Genomic DNA, 15,142 nt, shown 5'->3' with positions numbered 1-15,142 from the left:
AATAGTCTTTTCAATGCAGAGGAAAAGAAAAGACATCACTCTAGCACAGTACATGCTTTTGAAGTAGCCCTATTGTTTACTGCCTTCTTACTGTTTCAAAAGGCACAAGAAACCTTTGTCTCTTCCTCCCCATGGAACTTGGAAATTTGTCTATTTACATTGTGTACCGTGGTCACATCCTGAAATGGAAAATTCCTTTAAAACATACTCTCCTTTTCTCATAACTCTTAGTAAAGCTGAGTGGCCCCAGCAAGCCCTACTCCTCCCATAGTTTCCTTCCTATGCCAACAGGACTTTGTTTTCAAACCTCAGGTGTGTTTTCAGAGTTGGTGCTCACCGGCTTGTCAAACAGCCTCACAAGCCTGGAATATGATATTGTTTACAGAGGTCAGCAAAACCCTCAGTCACTAAGTTGAGAATCTGCTGTTGATAATCCACTCTTATTTATTTATTTGGTTGCATTGGGTCTTAGCTGTGGCATGCAGGATCTTTGATCTTCATTGTGGCATCTTTGGTTGCAGTATGCAAACTCTTGGTTGCAGCATGTGGGATCTAGTTCCCTGACCAGGCATCGAACCCAAATCCCCTGCCTTGGAAGTATGGAGTCTTAGCCACTGGACCACCAGGGAAGTCCTGACAACCGACTCTTGACTAAGCTAAGGGGTTAGACTGAGATAACGAAGTTCAAGACAGAAAGTTTGGCAACCAGGAAACAGGGGACCAATGTTCTAGTTCTAACCTGTCGAGCGGTTCTGTGGCCATGGACAAATCCCTCGTTTTCAAACCCTAGAGCTTTTTAAAGGATCATTTAAACACTGAGTCCAGCCCCTCCCCACACATTGACAGAAAGTTCCACCAACGAAGGCTAAGATCAGTTGCTTGCTCTTTCCACCATACTTGCAGAACACAATTCTTTGACATAACAAGGTAGCAGCTGACTTACCTTCTGCATAGTATTTTTTGGGAGGTGTGAAAACAAGAGAAGCTAAGCAATATCAAATGCAAGGGCAAAATGCAAATAATTACTGCATCTGGGTACAGAGGAGCTTGTGTACTATTCTTACAGCACCAAAATATAAGTTGCAAAAAATTTAAAGTCAGGTGAGTATAACTACTATTGATAACAAGGAAGCACATACCAATTACTGAATGCTTGCATGTGCCAGGCAGTCTAATATTTATAGATGTACAATATTTCTTTCATATGTAAAAGTAACACAGGAATATACTTTCGAGTTTTGTTTTTTAAATTCCCTTGGGCTACCCCTTTATAGTCACACTGTTCCCTGACCCGTAACTGCTGGCACCCACTGACCTATTCTCCATCACTATAGCTTTGTCTTTTGAGAATGTCATATAAATAAATGCAAGCATACAGTATGCAACCGTTTGAGACATCTTCTTCCACAAAACATAAGAGATTCATTGAGATTCATTCAAGTTGTTGTATCAGTTCATTCATTCTTTCATGGTACAGATGTACCAGTTTGTTTATCCATTCATTCACTGAAGGCCATTTGGGTTGTTTCTAGATTTTGCAGATTATTAATAGAGCTGCTAAAAAAATTCATGTTTTTATATGAATACACATAAAAGTTTGCATTTCTCTTGGGTAAATACCTAGAAGTAGAATTTCTGGGTCATACAGTACAGTGTATGTTTAATAACTATATATATGCACTAGAGATTCAAATAGAATACAGAAATAATAATCTTACTAAGCTCCCAATGCTGGGATGAGCAAGTACTGAAACTCCAGAAGCTGCCATGCTGGCATCCTGACTCCTACACCCATGCTGTAAAGGAAGTGTCATTCTTTTTCTTAGCTGAGGGCAGGCTGTCAGATTTCTGCTTTTTTCACTAGAAACTCACAGAAAAATGAGAAATAACTTCTGCCACCAATCTCCACTTGTATATCATGACCTTATGATTACTAAATGAACCTGTCCAAAATAGGCTACTCTAAGGAGAACATCAATCACCTAATTTCACATAATAACAAAAAAGAACAAGGAAAAGGCTTACCCATAACCTCCGGATTTGGATATCAGAGAACTTTCTCACTCCATTTACTGATGGCACCAAACGATTAAAAAGAGCCTTAAAGAAAAGGAGCGCAAGAGTTTTTAAGTGAAAAGAACCCCATTGCCTTGCTACCTGCATTATCAGCACCCACTGGCCCAATAGTAATTCAAACCTTCTGCAAGTGTCTGTGGGGTCTGAGCAGCCTACCTTGTCTGTCTGGGTCTCTTCATGGAACATACGGGCATCGATGGCTGCGGCCACAAGGTTATTAGCTGCAGTGATGGCATGGATGTCACCAGTGAGGTGGAGATTAAACTACAATAGGGTGGAAGCCACATCAGTCTTAAAACTTCTTTGTATCTTTCCAACAGTCAACCTATCGCGACCAAACCTATCCCTATGGTAAAGCCAATGGAAAACTGATGGGGGCACAGCTAGTGGACAAACACCCAACAGCCCTCGAGAGCAAATGACTATCTGTCCTCAGAGGAAACTGTGACCTTCCCTAAGAGACCTGGGATCAACAGCGACACTGGGTGAGAAAGGACACACTCGTGAGCTTTCAACAGTGAGCAAGGAGTGCACTGGAGCTCCACTCCCGTATGCTACTCCCACTTCTGTGGTTATCACTTTGAATTCACTGCATGTTGCTTTTCCCCTCTCTCATGCCATATCTGATCGCTTGCTTAACGTTATTTCCACTGAAAGCCAGGCTTTGAAGTCCTTGTCATATCAAAAAGTAAGCTGTTTAGAAGTTTACAAATTAAGATGTTTTTCTTCTACGTGTTGCTTCTGCTGAGCAAATGAGTCATTTGTCTACCAAGATCTCTGCGACAGACTTTAATTCCAAGAAGGAAAAACTATAACAAAAGGTCTGATTCAGCCAAATCCTGGACTGCATTACCTCTTCCATAGGAATGACCTGAGAGTAGCCACCGCCTGCAGCGCCACCTAGAGGACAGGTCAAGGGTGAGAACTCACGTTAAGCACGCTTCTTCACAACTTGAAAATCAAATGAAAGCAAATCGCTTTTTGTAACTGCCTCGCGTATTATTTACTTACTTTTTACAAATATTTGGACAGATTTGAACAAGTGCTTCTTAATTTTCTTTACCAAGTATTATCTGTTTACTTTTTACAAACATTTGGATAGATCTGAACAAGTGCTTCTTAATTTTCTTTACCAGACTAAACCACTTGCTCTTGTTCATGCTGAATAGTCTCTCAGCTGAAATGTGACTCTAACTGACAAAACCATGAACACATACATACCTACTCATTATCTTTAAAAACAGGTTCCCTGTGATTCCTAACATTTGTTAAAAAACCCAGCCGACGGTTACATAAAGACAAACCTGTTCAATTTCCTACCCTCATAACTGCTATTCTGGCATTTTAAAAAAAGGAATATTTAAAATACACACACCAACATAAACACAGAGACTGCAATTCTTCCTAAATAGGACACATATGGTGGAAAACAGCTTAAGTGCTAGATTTTTGCTGGCCCATACTGGGTTCAATAAACAGGAAAAGGCTCATTCTGAGCTAAAACGGAGTTGTTAAGACAAGCTCAAAAGCAGAACTAAGTCAACGGACTTACAGCTAAACAACAGGCTGAAGAAGGGCAAAGGTGTACCCATATCAACATTTGTTGCAATCATGAGAGTAAGGAGAATATATGATACCCTATCACCAAGCAAATGATGACGCTAACTCTGAGCTAACCCATTATAATTAATAAAAATATAATTTTAATTACAAGAACATGTTTGGAGTATTGCTGCTACCAAACACTGAAAGTGAAATGCAGTTACTGATGCTGTGCTTTCATCTCATCAGAAGAAACACTGCGTTGATGGTATTATCTTAGAGCTTGAGATAGACGTGGGGGCTCTCCCTGGTACTCGATGATAGTGCCTTGACCAAGCTCCTCTGAATTCCAGCTGTTACTGTTGTAAGTGGTGATAAAACTATCTTACAATAGGCATAAACTGCTTAGCAAAAAACCTAGCATGAAGCCTAATACTCAACAAGTGTAGGCTTCTCTTATTCTCTCAGTGTGAAACATCTGTAGGGTTTGTCTTTGTCTCCAGAAAAGTCAGCATGGTGATCAGCAGTTGTGACTGTGTGCTCAGTTGCTGTTGTCTGACTCTTTGCAGCCCCATGGACATTAGCTAGCCAGACTTCTCTGCCTATGGAATTATCCAGGCAAGAGTGGGTTGTCATTTCCTCCTCCAGGGGATCTTGCTGACCCAGGGACTGAACCCGTATCTCCTGCATCTCCTGAATTGGCAGGTGGATTCTTTACCATTAGTACCACCTGGGAAACCCCTGGGAAGCAGTTATGATTACCTTTATTTGTTACTATGACAATCGACTATCAGTCATATAAAAGCACTCCTGGCTATGTATCACCCAATCCAGGAATCCCTGTGTGGTGTCAGACAATGATAGTAGGAATTGGGGTGAAATGATGAAAGCTTTCAGCAGAAGTACCATGATGGGGGTGTATGAAGCCCCATCTAGTGTCTAAACGAGTTGAAGACCACCACCCCCTCATGGGCCAAGGGGGCCAGAGGACTAAAGGAGAGGCAGGTGCCCTCTGGCCACCCAAGTCCGGTCCCATTTATACATTTTATTCTTCCTCCAATTGAAAATAAATAATTTTTTAAAAATACCTTTTATCCCAAAGGTGGGCCCCTGAGAAGGCTGTCGCACACACGCAAAGACATTCTGATGGAGATGGGCGCCGAGGGCCTGCACCAGGCCAATCGTGGTTGTGCTTTTCCCCTCTCCCAGGGGTGTTGGAGTGATTCTTCAAGATGAAAGCAGAAAAGGAAAATTGTTTATATAAATTAAATTCATGTGTATCAGTAGGTCAGATCTAACAGATCCTAGAGAATGACTCTTAGTCTGAATAATCAGAAAGATGAAAGACACGAAAGGGATCTTTTCCAAGAATCTTAGTTGTAACTTCCTCCCAGTTTAAGGAAAAAAAAAACCTCCTGCATTTTAGCTCTTCTGACTGTGAGGGGCAAATATACTTTACCTTGTAAGAGACACTGCTATAATCTTACATAATTTCTCAATTTTAGTCTCAAAAACTAGCTTTTAACTCAGTAGAACAAAAATATAGATGAATGCTCAACAGATCTAAGGAATTAATGATTTGGGAGTATAAAGAAAGGCACTTTCATCTGAAGATCAGGTTTTAAGACTCAAACCTCTTCCACCTACTAGATGAATGACTTTTACAAATTTTCTCATCTCTGCAGGGTTATAATCTACTCTTAAATCACAAGGTTGCTATAAGGATCAAAGCAATAAAGACATATGAAAATGCCCAAACCAAATTAAAAGAACCTCCACAAATACACGCTAAGTGCAAATGCAACCTCTGGCAATAATAATCAGTATTAAGATTCAATTGGCAAATGGACAAAAGTCATACCCGGTTACCACCACATATTTCCCATCAGGCTGGTGCTTCAGCCGTTCCAGCGCTGAGAGCCGAACTTTTGCCTTGGTTTCACCGTACAATTCTACCTCTTCAGTGTGCAGACCAATTTCTCGAGCCAGGTTACCAATGGGCTTTGGCTTGTAAGACCGTGATATATCAATGTCACTTAGAAGAAATACAGAAAATACGAATCAACCTTTATTAATCCCATCGTAGTAATGACTCACTCCAACCCCCTTCAGAAGGGGCATACACATTAACCATCAGTTAAGAACCTAACAATCCACGGAGTTTTTAAACAGTAAACTATTTTACCTTGGCACGGGCGTCTTCAGGTTAAGTTTGTTATACTCGATGATCCACTCCCCTGGCTTAAAGTTCTCCAAGAAGCGCTTTGCACTCTCTACTGTGCTCTAAACAAAACGACACAGACGGAACTGAGACGAGGTGATGATTTTTTTAACCTCCACCTCAATTCTTAATCCTGGTCACTCAAGTTCAATCACAAAATGAACAGCTTCATGATCCGATTATTAACACGCTTCAGTTGTAGGCCAGAGTCTACGAGCAGCCGGGACGCCCTGGGCTGTGGGCCTCGCCCCCCTCAGCTGGTGTGCGTTACGAAGGGCAATAAGCCAAAACAGACCGAGCAAAGCTAGGGTGTTTATACAGTTTTTTCCCCCCTGAAGTTATCACATTCCAGAGGAAATCAGAATCGTGCTACCCCTGATTCCCTTTATTCATATGCCTGATTCTACTTCTTTGGTCTTTCATTTCCTTTTTTTCTTCAAAACAGTCACATCCTTACTCAGATTTTGAGTAGGTTCTATGACATTTCTGCTTGAAGAGAAATGCACTCCCTAGAATTCTATCAGTTTTGTACAGCTATTATAGAAACTTGCACCCACACGCACCTGCATTAGCATTGCCACTGTCATGGGCCCGACGCCACCAGGAACAGGGGTGATAAAGCTTGCCCTCTCCTTGGCTTCCATGTACGCTACATCACCCACAATTTTCTTCCCACTTGGTTTTGTATCATCTGGTCAAGGAGGTTTAAAAAAAAAAAATCAAAGGCCAGCCTCAGAATCGCAATCCTGGTGTTTATTTCTAAGTTATGTGATCAATTATTATTATAATAGCTTGTTCCAAAAACTTAGTTGAGTTTAGGAGTTGCTGTCCCATCTGGGTCAAGTGCCTACTTTACTTTTAAAAAGCTGTGGGGTAACAGGTATTTGCTATTTCCTAGGGAGAGACTGACTCTACCTGCAAAATTCCCCAAGATGCTTAAGTGGTTTTTCAGAACCAGGAGAATCCTTTTGTCATCTGTCAGGTGGCAAATAAGATATCAACTGTTTTGTATTCTTACAGCCAACCACCCAGTATATAATAAGCACCTTTTAAAATGTTAATTTGCCAAGGCCTTCAAAGGAATTTTTTGGGTGCACAAAGCTCCAACTATATCACAGCTGCTAGATACGGTTTCTACAGCAACTGTCAGCATTTGGTAAGCTCCAGGCATGAGCTGGAGGAACAATTCAACATCCAATTCCAAAGACGAGCAGCTACTTAAATGTATGCAGAAAGCAAAGAATATAATTACACTCCCCTTAAAAGGATACAAGAACAACTACGAATCTCAGCAGCAAAGAATAGCTATTCAAGAGAACAAAAATCCCATGATGCATCACTGCTCACACACGAAGCACATCCTACACTTGGCTTCAGAGCACTTCTGGGAGGGGCTGGGGACAGGGCTAGACCTTGAGGCTCTAAGGCTTCCAGGCAGGACCTGGTAGGATCTTAGCCATTTCATCTTTTTGAACAGAACACCAGAAATAAGAAAGAAAGCCTTGCTGCTGCTGCTAGGTTGCTTCAGTCATGTCCGACTCTATGCGACCCCAAAGACAGCAGCCCACCAGGCTCCCCCGTCCCTGGGATTCTCCAGGCAAGAATATTGGAGTGGGTTGCCATTTCCTTCTCCAATGCATGAAAGTGAAGTCACTCAGTCATGTCCAACTCCTAGCGACCCCATGGACTGCAGCCCACCAGGCTCCTCCATCCATGGGATTTTCCAGGCAAGAGTACTGGAGTGGGGTGCCATTGCTTAGGTTCAGCCAAAAACCCAGAATTAAGTGATCTCGGCTCTAGGATCAACTCTTACACGAACCTCGAGTCCTCAGCCCCTATGGGCTCCTGACTCATGAAAAGTCTGAAGGGGCAAAGAAGGATGAACACTACCTATTTCAGAGGCTTGTGAAGACTCAAGAAATTGTGTTTCTTGAAACTGAAAAAAAAAAAAAATTCTCCAAACGTAAGGGTTTCTCTTCCCATTCTAGATGTGGCGGTTGGTTTAGTCGCTAAGTCGTGTACGACTCTTGTGACCCCCATGGTCTGTAGCCCACCAGGCTCCTCTGTCCATGGGATTCTCCAGGCAAGAATACTGGAGTGGGTTGCCATTTCCTTCCCCACCCATTCTAGATACATATTTTCTATACATACTCTAAGGAGGCAGGGGACAGAAATCCTTGCGATGGTTTCAGGTTTCTAGATTATAAGGCAACAAGTTATGGCAACAGGAGAACATTTCCTACCATAACCACAAAGGTTGTTTCAAGATGCCAAGGAAATACAATTCAGGGCTGTCTTTTGTATACGTTTCAACTTTCTAACACCGAAGTCAGCTAAAAATACCCCTACACCTCCTTCTATCTATGAATGTTAGTCCCTTTCTTCCTGTGTTTCTCCATACATACAGGAAATGTATCAATGACTGAACAACTTAATGCTGAACTGGGTGAGCTCAGCTCTGCTCCTTCTTCAAACACTATCAGGGCTGGCTTGAGTGCCTCTGCTATATGTATGGGCTTCCCTAGCGGCTCAGATGGTAAAGAATCTGCCTGCAATGGAGGACACCAGGGTTTTACCCTGGGTCGAGAAGATGGACAGGGTTTCATGGAGGTTGTAACGTGGTCAGTGGAAGCTAAGCCGATCTAAGCGTACGGCTTCAGTAACCAACACACATTTTGGTTACTTATCCCAGCCCCTGAATTTCTGTTTCATCGGGAACTATTAGCACAAAACTACTTAAGATCAGCTGAGGGAATTCCCTGGAGGTCCGGTGGTTAGTACTCTTGTGATTCCCCTGTAGGGGCACAGGTTCAGTCCCTGGTTGGGGAACTAAGATCCCACAAGCCTGACAGAATGGAAAAAAAAGACCCAGCTGAACCTTAAGTCCTTCGTGTGTAATTTGGGGATCCTAGTAACAAGGTTCAGCATAGAACCACTACACTAAATAGACTGAGACTGGATGGGGGGGCAGTGAGGAATCTGTTCCCACTTTTATAACCCTGCCAAATAAAGCACTATTAATCCAGCCCTTCTAAAACGGTCTTTAGTAAGCCAAGCAGAAAGAACACTTTCACATGTTTCTCTGGCCAACACTTTCTTCTCTACACTTGAATCTTAAAAAAAAATATTCCGTAAAAAAACAACAACGCAACAACAAAAAAACACATACCTTAATTCATCCTGAATTTGGAAAATGATTTAAGACATTATCCCTGAATGGACAATGCAAATGATTTAAATAATCAAAATATGAGCTAAGAAGTGGCCTAGCTGTGGAACATGGTGCTTTAAGAATGAACATTTGCAAATGTGGTCACTTTTCCACTGACCACATTACACCCTCCAGGAAACCCTGTCCATCTTCTCGACCCAGGGGTAGAACCCTGGTGTCCTGCATTGCAGGCAGATTCTTTACCATCTGAGCTGCTAGGGAAGCCCATACATATATCAGTCTTTAGGTCCCCCTGCTCATCCATGGATTGGTAACAGCAATCCTGCCCTCCTTGGGGAACAGTAACATCCAGACTTGTTGATGCTTATTCACCTAAATGCCCAGGACCACAAAAAAGTACAGGTGACCCGGAGAAAAGATACTGCTTTGACTATTCATATTTCACCTTCTATGTGAGGAATAAATGTGAACAGGAGGTAAGTTTCATGTGTAAGTCAGCATTTCATGCCAAACTGTGAGACTCAAGAACCCTACCCAGGTTTTCTTCTTTCATCATCTGTCAAATTCAGTCCAAAACAGAAAAAAGCCAACAGCAGAACTATGTTAGAGAAAACGCAAGGTTTTAAATACAATGAGCCTGAATGTCACATTGCAAGTACTGGAAGTGAGGAGTTATAGGAGAGCAATTTCTTTATCACTCGTCAGATAATTACACTACAAGACAATGAGTGATCAATTGTGAGCTACTGTCTTAAAATCATGGTACCGAGAGTGGGAGGGAGGTTAAAAACGGAAGGCTTGACAGTGACTAATGTTCCTGGCAGCTTAGTGTCAATACTTCAAACTTGAGCTGGGAAGGGAGAAGAAAAGAATATTCTTGCTCTAACCCTCTTCAACAATCCAACAGATGAGGGCCTGCTGTCAGCAAGCCCAAGCTGGACATGACACCGCAGAGACCACTGCCCCGAGGCACCCATGGGCAGACGAGTGGAGAAAAAGTAAGAGACACATACGATGAGAGAAACACCAAGTTCTGTGGGATGGGAGGGAGAAGAAAAGCACTTTCAAAGGAGAGATCCTCTTTTGATGAAGGGAAATAAGACAAGGTTTGGAAGGAAGAATGGACATTTCAGACAGAGAAGGGGTGGGCAGGAAGTTGCTGAAAATGAAGATGACAGATGAGTTTTATTTGACTGTGTAGCCCAAGACCTGGGGTGGTGCCTGCCCAATGCACAGAAATGATCGCTTGATTAAAAATTGTTCCTTTTTTAAACTCACAAAGCATGTACACAAGTATCACTAAACTGTCCTTTCAGCTTTTATGTTTGAAAACTTCATCAGAGAACAGCCTGTCCCACTAAAGACGCAGAGGAGCTGCAAAGGAAAACAGGTATGTGTGGGGGTGGGGGGCGGGCGGGGGACATGGTCCACTTTACAACAGTTAAGACAGGTATTCACAAAGTGCATGTGAGAAAAAAGGCTGCAGAGGTGGCTGAAACTAGCATGGGGCTGAGGAGTCTGACAGGTGACCTGGGAGAAAGAGGCTCACAAGTCCACATCAAGCCCCCAAAACCTGGCAAGAGCACGCAGATGGACCTGAGTGGGAGGCAGCTGGCGGTAGGGAAGCCAGGGAGATATTCATGGCAGCGCATCCGGTGGAGAGGGGGACGCTCAGTGGTGACACTGAGACCATAGAAGGGGAAAAAAAATTCATAATTTAAAAATGGGTCCATACGTGGAATGATTGGGAGGGAAACTGAAAGGTTTCAGGCCTGCGGGAAGGAAGAATGGTGATAATATTACTAACCAAACAGGGCCATGGGGAGTAATTTAGGGATGAGGATTCAAGGACAGTTACAGACATGACTATAAAGTTAGCGTTATCCTTGGTCTAGAAAAGGTGCAGGTCAAACACCTCTGCAAAGCCCTAACTGGAGGTCTCTTGGCACTATGTATCCCTCTCCTGGAGTACTTTCAGAGCAGTTTGTAAAGATCACACTACACTTTAACTGTCCTTTGCTAAAATCCACTCAAGGTGAGGCTTCTCTGGTGGCTCCAGTCTATAGAGAATCCATCTGCAATGCAGGAGACCCAGGTTTGATCCCTGGGTCAACAAGATCGCCTGGAGAAAGAAATGGCAACCACTCCACTATTCTTGCCTGGGAAATCCTATGGACAAAGGAGCCTGGTGGGCTAGTCCATGGGGTCGCAGGAGTTAGACGTGACTTAATGACTAAACACCACCCCACCTCTAGGTCATCTTGGGACTGCACGGCACAGTGGCTAAAATCACAGCTTCTTCCTGCCAAGGGGCAACTATGCCATCTACTAACTTCAGGCACCCAAGGGCAGGCTAATCGCTCTGAACCTTAACACTTCAAGCCTAAAACGGGACAAAAGGTTCTTGCTTAGGCTTCACCTTCCTCCCCGCAACACTCACCTGTGACGTAATTGATTCCACAGTCAATGACTATCGCCCCAGGTTTGATCCACTCCCCTTTCACCATTTCAGGTTGACCAATTGCAACCACCAGGATGTCACCTTTACTTATCTAGGAAAAGATGGTTCTGACTTCAGAAACTTAACAGTGACACATTAAAAAAAAACGTAGACGCGGAAAGGACACCCCTAAGTTTTACACGACTTTCTTCGTCATCTGCTATTTTATGCAGGCCGCAAAGTCTCTGACAGCTCTTTGTATACTGTGCTCATTCCTACACATGTCAAAACCTCCCCTTTCACTAGATATTTTACTGAATGGGGAACCTGATGAGAACCTGCAAGGTAGGGAGGCATATAGGCTTAGAGCCACAGGCCTGAAACAACATCCCTGAATTCCATGCCTCTTCCCCAGGATGTGGGAACTACCACCTTCCACAGAGCATTGCTTGGGGAGGATTAAAGAGATGGAGGGCCTCTCCTGGTCTCTCCCCACGTTTACGAGACTGCACTGTCAATGGGATGTGTCTGTATGAGAATTTCTGAGCCCAGGTGTCAAGAACAAGCTGTGACTGAGGTCACAAGACCACTGTCCACATCCTCCTCTAGACACCTCCACCTCTGAGGCCACCCAGTCACATATCTGGGATCTGGCAGCCAGCGGTCAGTCTCAGTTCCTATCCTGCTAACCCCTATCTACTGTGGGATGGACTGGTGGAGAAAAATAGTCAGAACAAAATCTGTATAAATTTGGGCAAGTTTTAAACTTGAATTTGTTTCTTCATCTTGTAAAATAGACAAGAATCATAGAATTGTTAGAGGGGTTAAATGAGATAATGAGGTAAAGTACACGACAATTTTTGGCACTGAAATGTTAGCTATTCCCATTACGCAAGGACCCCCACCACACATGGGAACATGCATGCAAATGTGAGCACGTGTGCGTGCACACACACACATACACAGCCCTTGTACTGCACTCTGGATCCCTTACCTCCTCGTTCAGATTGGCAGTCTTGGAGTGGCAGGTGGTCACTGTGGCATGGTTCCATAGAAGCAAGTCATGCATTGGGGCACCAACGATTTTACTGCGCCCGACCACCACAGCATGCCTTCCGGCAATTTGCACCCCTGAAAGACAAGCCAGCGAGCATCAGAGAACTGGGGAAGCTGCCCTCCTTTGCAAGCCACCTAAATGGGAAAATTCAGAATAAGTGCCCAAAAACAAGTTCTGAGCATCAAAAACAAATCTTCCTAAAACCATCCCTTCTTTGTCAACTCAGGGTTTCAGCTACAAAATTGGGGCTTGTCCATGTGGCCTTCTTGCAAGTGGGTTTTTGAGCAGGGCCTAAGCCAAGATTCATTTACTGAGTCATAGCGGAGTGGGAAGAAAACCTACACTCAAAGCAGAAAGAAACCCTGACATGCTTAACAGCCATATGGAAGCAGAGAGCAGATTACATTACCTGGAAAAAAGTTATAAGAAATAGGGTGCATGTTAATGGAGTGGAGGAGAGAAGTGAGGGAAATTAGATTATATCAGTAATTCTTTAGTTCCTCATCCAAATTTCTCTTTTGGCTTAGGGCCTGGGCCACAGGGTTATTTGCAGAGAAGTGATAAAGGGGAACCTAACTGTAATATAAAGCTTTCTTTTTGTTTACTGAGCTCCCAGTCTTCTGGCACTGTTCCAACATCCCTCAGGACCAACATACTCTCCGCAGTAGAGATGATGTGGGTGAGGACCCAAGTGTGGACAAATGACTGTATTTCATCCCCTGGCCAACAAGAGCTGCCCCATTACTCTTAGGCACAAGGATGGAACAGGCTGGAGCTGCTCCGGGAGACCAAGTAGAGCTGAGAAGGAGCTGCCACGCAAAGGGGAGCAGAGATGAGGTCTCTGCTGAGTCCCTACACCCAGTCCCACTGAAGCCAACTCAAGGCAGTTTGTGTTCAAATTATGCTTCTTGTGTAACATTAACTCTATCCAAAAATAGGGAAGTTTCTATATAATGCTAACATCATGAACATCTAGAAGAAAAGCCCTCAAATTGTGAAGTGTTTATAAGGTACCTTTCTATACTTTTTAGGGTTCAGCAAAGGACTTGAAACTGTACTAGGGCAAATGGTTGCTTCAATATCAACAAGAGGGAATATCCCTGGTGATCCAGTGGCTAAGACTCCTCACTCCCATGCATGGGGATCTGGGTTCGATCCCTTGGTCAGGGAACTAGATCCTACATGCGAAAACTAAAGATCCTATAGGTTGCAACTAAGACCTAGCACAGCTTAAATAAATAAAAATTAATTAATTAAAATCAACAAGAGGAGGTGGAAGCCCTACAGCTGCTGCAGCCTAAGGGACTGATTTCCATTGAGTTGTAATACACTGTAGGCTAAACAAGCAACAGAGGATAAATTTAGTTGTAGGACTGATCAGCAATAGCTGTCCCAAGGGTTATAGCTTGACCTTTCCTTGCCAGCCACAGAAAATTTTTACTTACGTTAGCCAACACTTTCCACTTGAAATTTCTGATCCACTTCCTCTAAAAAGGGCACACTTCCTTGTAAAAAAAATAACCTTTGCTAAAGAGTATTCGTGATGAAATTAAAATGCCAACATGCTGACTAGGTAATGGGGGGTTGGTTACTCAAGGGATCCATTTGCTAGAACTACAATGGCTTGGTAGCCCATTTTGGGGCGGGGACTTTTCACCCTACAGACAATAGGAATTTGTATTACCAAATCGGTTATTTTTCCACACAAAAATAATCTGCTTTGAACTCAAATAACTCTGAGTTCAAATCTTGGCTCTGCTGCCTCTTGGACGAACTCCTCGATCACTCTGAGAATGTCTTCTCAGCTGTTAAACAGTAAGAGCACCTACTTCATAGGGCTGTTGAGAACATTGAGAATTTAGGTCAAGAAGCCCCTAGCATACAGGTCCTTGTGCCAATCAAGCCCGCTTCTTTAGGGCCCACAGCGTATCGCCCCTAAACCTCCAAAGGTATAGACCACGTTCCCCCACAGGGTGCTTTGTTTCTGTTTTTACCTGTCTCCTTGATGAGTTCCAAGCATCCTTTGGGTGTACAAGGGATGAAACAGTTACTAAGGTCCCCTCTAGCAAGTTTTCCAGCACTGATGCTATTCAGTCTAAAACAAGGGAAGTGATAGGTATTTTTACTCTTTAGAAACAAAATGACATGTTCCTCAAATAGGAATATACTTTAATCACAATCAAGCAACGTGGTGCAGAAAGCCAAGCCACACTCACCCGTCCACATCTTTTTCGGGGGCAATAGCATTGACCAGTGTTTCAGTGTTAATGGGATTCTCTGAATCTAAAGGCAGCTGCACTATGAACCCATGCACAGTGAGGTCTTCGTTCAATGATGTGATGCACTTTAACACCTAAAAATCACACCACATACCAGTTTATATACCATGGAGAAATCAAGAGGGTAGAGAAACACTTCACAAGTCAAAAGCCAGGTGACCTCATCCCTGCTCCCCTCCACACACCGAGAGTTTAACTGTAGGTCTCTTGCCTTGCATTCTAGATCAACTCCACCTTAACATAGAATGTCATCTTCAGGTGTCTGGTAAGAAACCCATCAAATAAAAGAGCTAAGAACTTTAATAATCTATTGCTACACAGTAAAATTCATGTTATCATCCTCTAAACCAAGACT

At 43.2% G+C, this 15,142-nt stretch overlaps 2 protein-coding genes and 1 long non-coding RNA gene across 7 annotated transcripts in view; 2 read left to right on the top strand and 1 right to left on the bottom strand.

Annotated features, from left to right (window-relative positions):
- The window catches only part of LOC101109541 (zinc finger and BTB domain-containing protein 25), a 64,386-nt gene extending 60,617 nt beyond the window's left edge, over positions 1-3,769 (top strand). For both annotated transcript variants that reach the window (XM_060418159.1, XM_042252608.2), the window contains exon 7: positions 2,397-3,769. In XM_060418159.1, coding sequence (XP_060274142.1) covers positions 2,397-2,448 — 52 coding nt within the window. In that variant the 3' untranslated portion in view covers positions 2,449-3,769. The remainder of the gene's footprint in view (positions 1-2,396) is intronic.
- The window catches only part of MTHFD1 (methylenetetrahydrofolate dehydrogenase, cyclohydrolase and formyltetrahydrofolate synthetase 1), a 63,281-nt gene that overhangs the window by 20,107 nt on the left and 28,032 nt on the right, over positions 1-15,142 (bottom strand). For all 4 annotated transcript variants that reach the window (XR_009601256.1, XM_060418156.1, XM_060418155.1 and 1 more), the window contains exons 5-15: positions 14,725-14,861; positions 14,503-14,603; positions 12,446-12,582; positions 11,452-11,563; positions 6,403-6,530; positions 5,804-5,901; positions 5,480-5,653; positions 4,707-4,843; positions 2,930-2,976; positions 2,233-2,340; positions 2,026-2,100 (exon numbers count right to left, since the gene is read on the bottom strand). Coding sequence is in view for 3 of the 4 variants with exons in the window: in XM_060418156.1 (XP_060274139.1) it covers positions 2,026-2,100; positions 2,233-2,340; positions 2,930-2,976; positions 4,707-4,843; positions 5,480-5,653; positions 5,804-5,901; positions 6,403-6,530; positions 11,452-11,563; positions 12,446-12,582; positions 14,503-14,603; positions 14,725-14,861 (1,254 nt within the window). In the remaining variant the exon portion in view is untranslated. The remainder of the gene's footprint in view (positions 1-2,025; positions 2,101-2,232; positions 2,341-2,929; positions 2,977-4,706; positions 4,844-5,479; positions 5,654-5,803; positions 5,902-6,402; positions 6,531-11,451; positions 11,564-12,445; positions 12,583-14,502; positions 14,604-14,724; positions 14,862-15,142) is intronic.
- On the top strand, positions 8,472-13,767 carry LOC132660067 (uncharacterized). The gene is made up of 2 exons (XR_009601263.1): positions 8,472-10,009; positions 10,328-13,767. It is a non-coding gene; the product is annotated as an uncharacterized LOC132660067 (long non-coding RNA).

The sequence above is a fragment of the Ovis aries genome, chromosome 7, assembly GCF_016772045.2.
Source record: "Ovis aries strain OAR_USU_Benz2616 breed Rambouillet chromosome 7, ARS-UI_Ramb_v3.0, whole genome shotgun sequence".
NCBI lineage: Eukaryota > Metazoa > Chordata > Mammalia > Artiodactyla > Bovidae > Ovis > Ovis aries.
The sequence above is the reverse complement of the archived record's forward strand: the minus strand, read 5'-3'. Positions and strand labels throughout refer to the sequence as shown.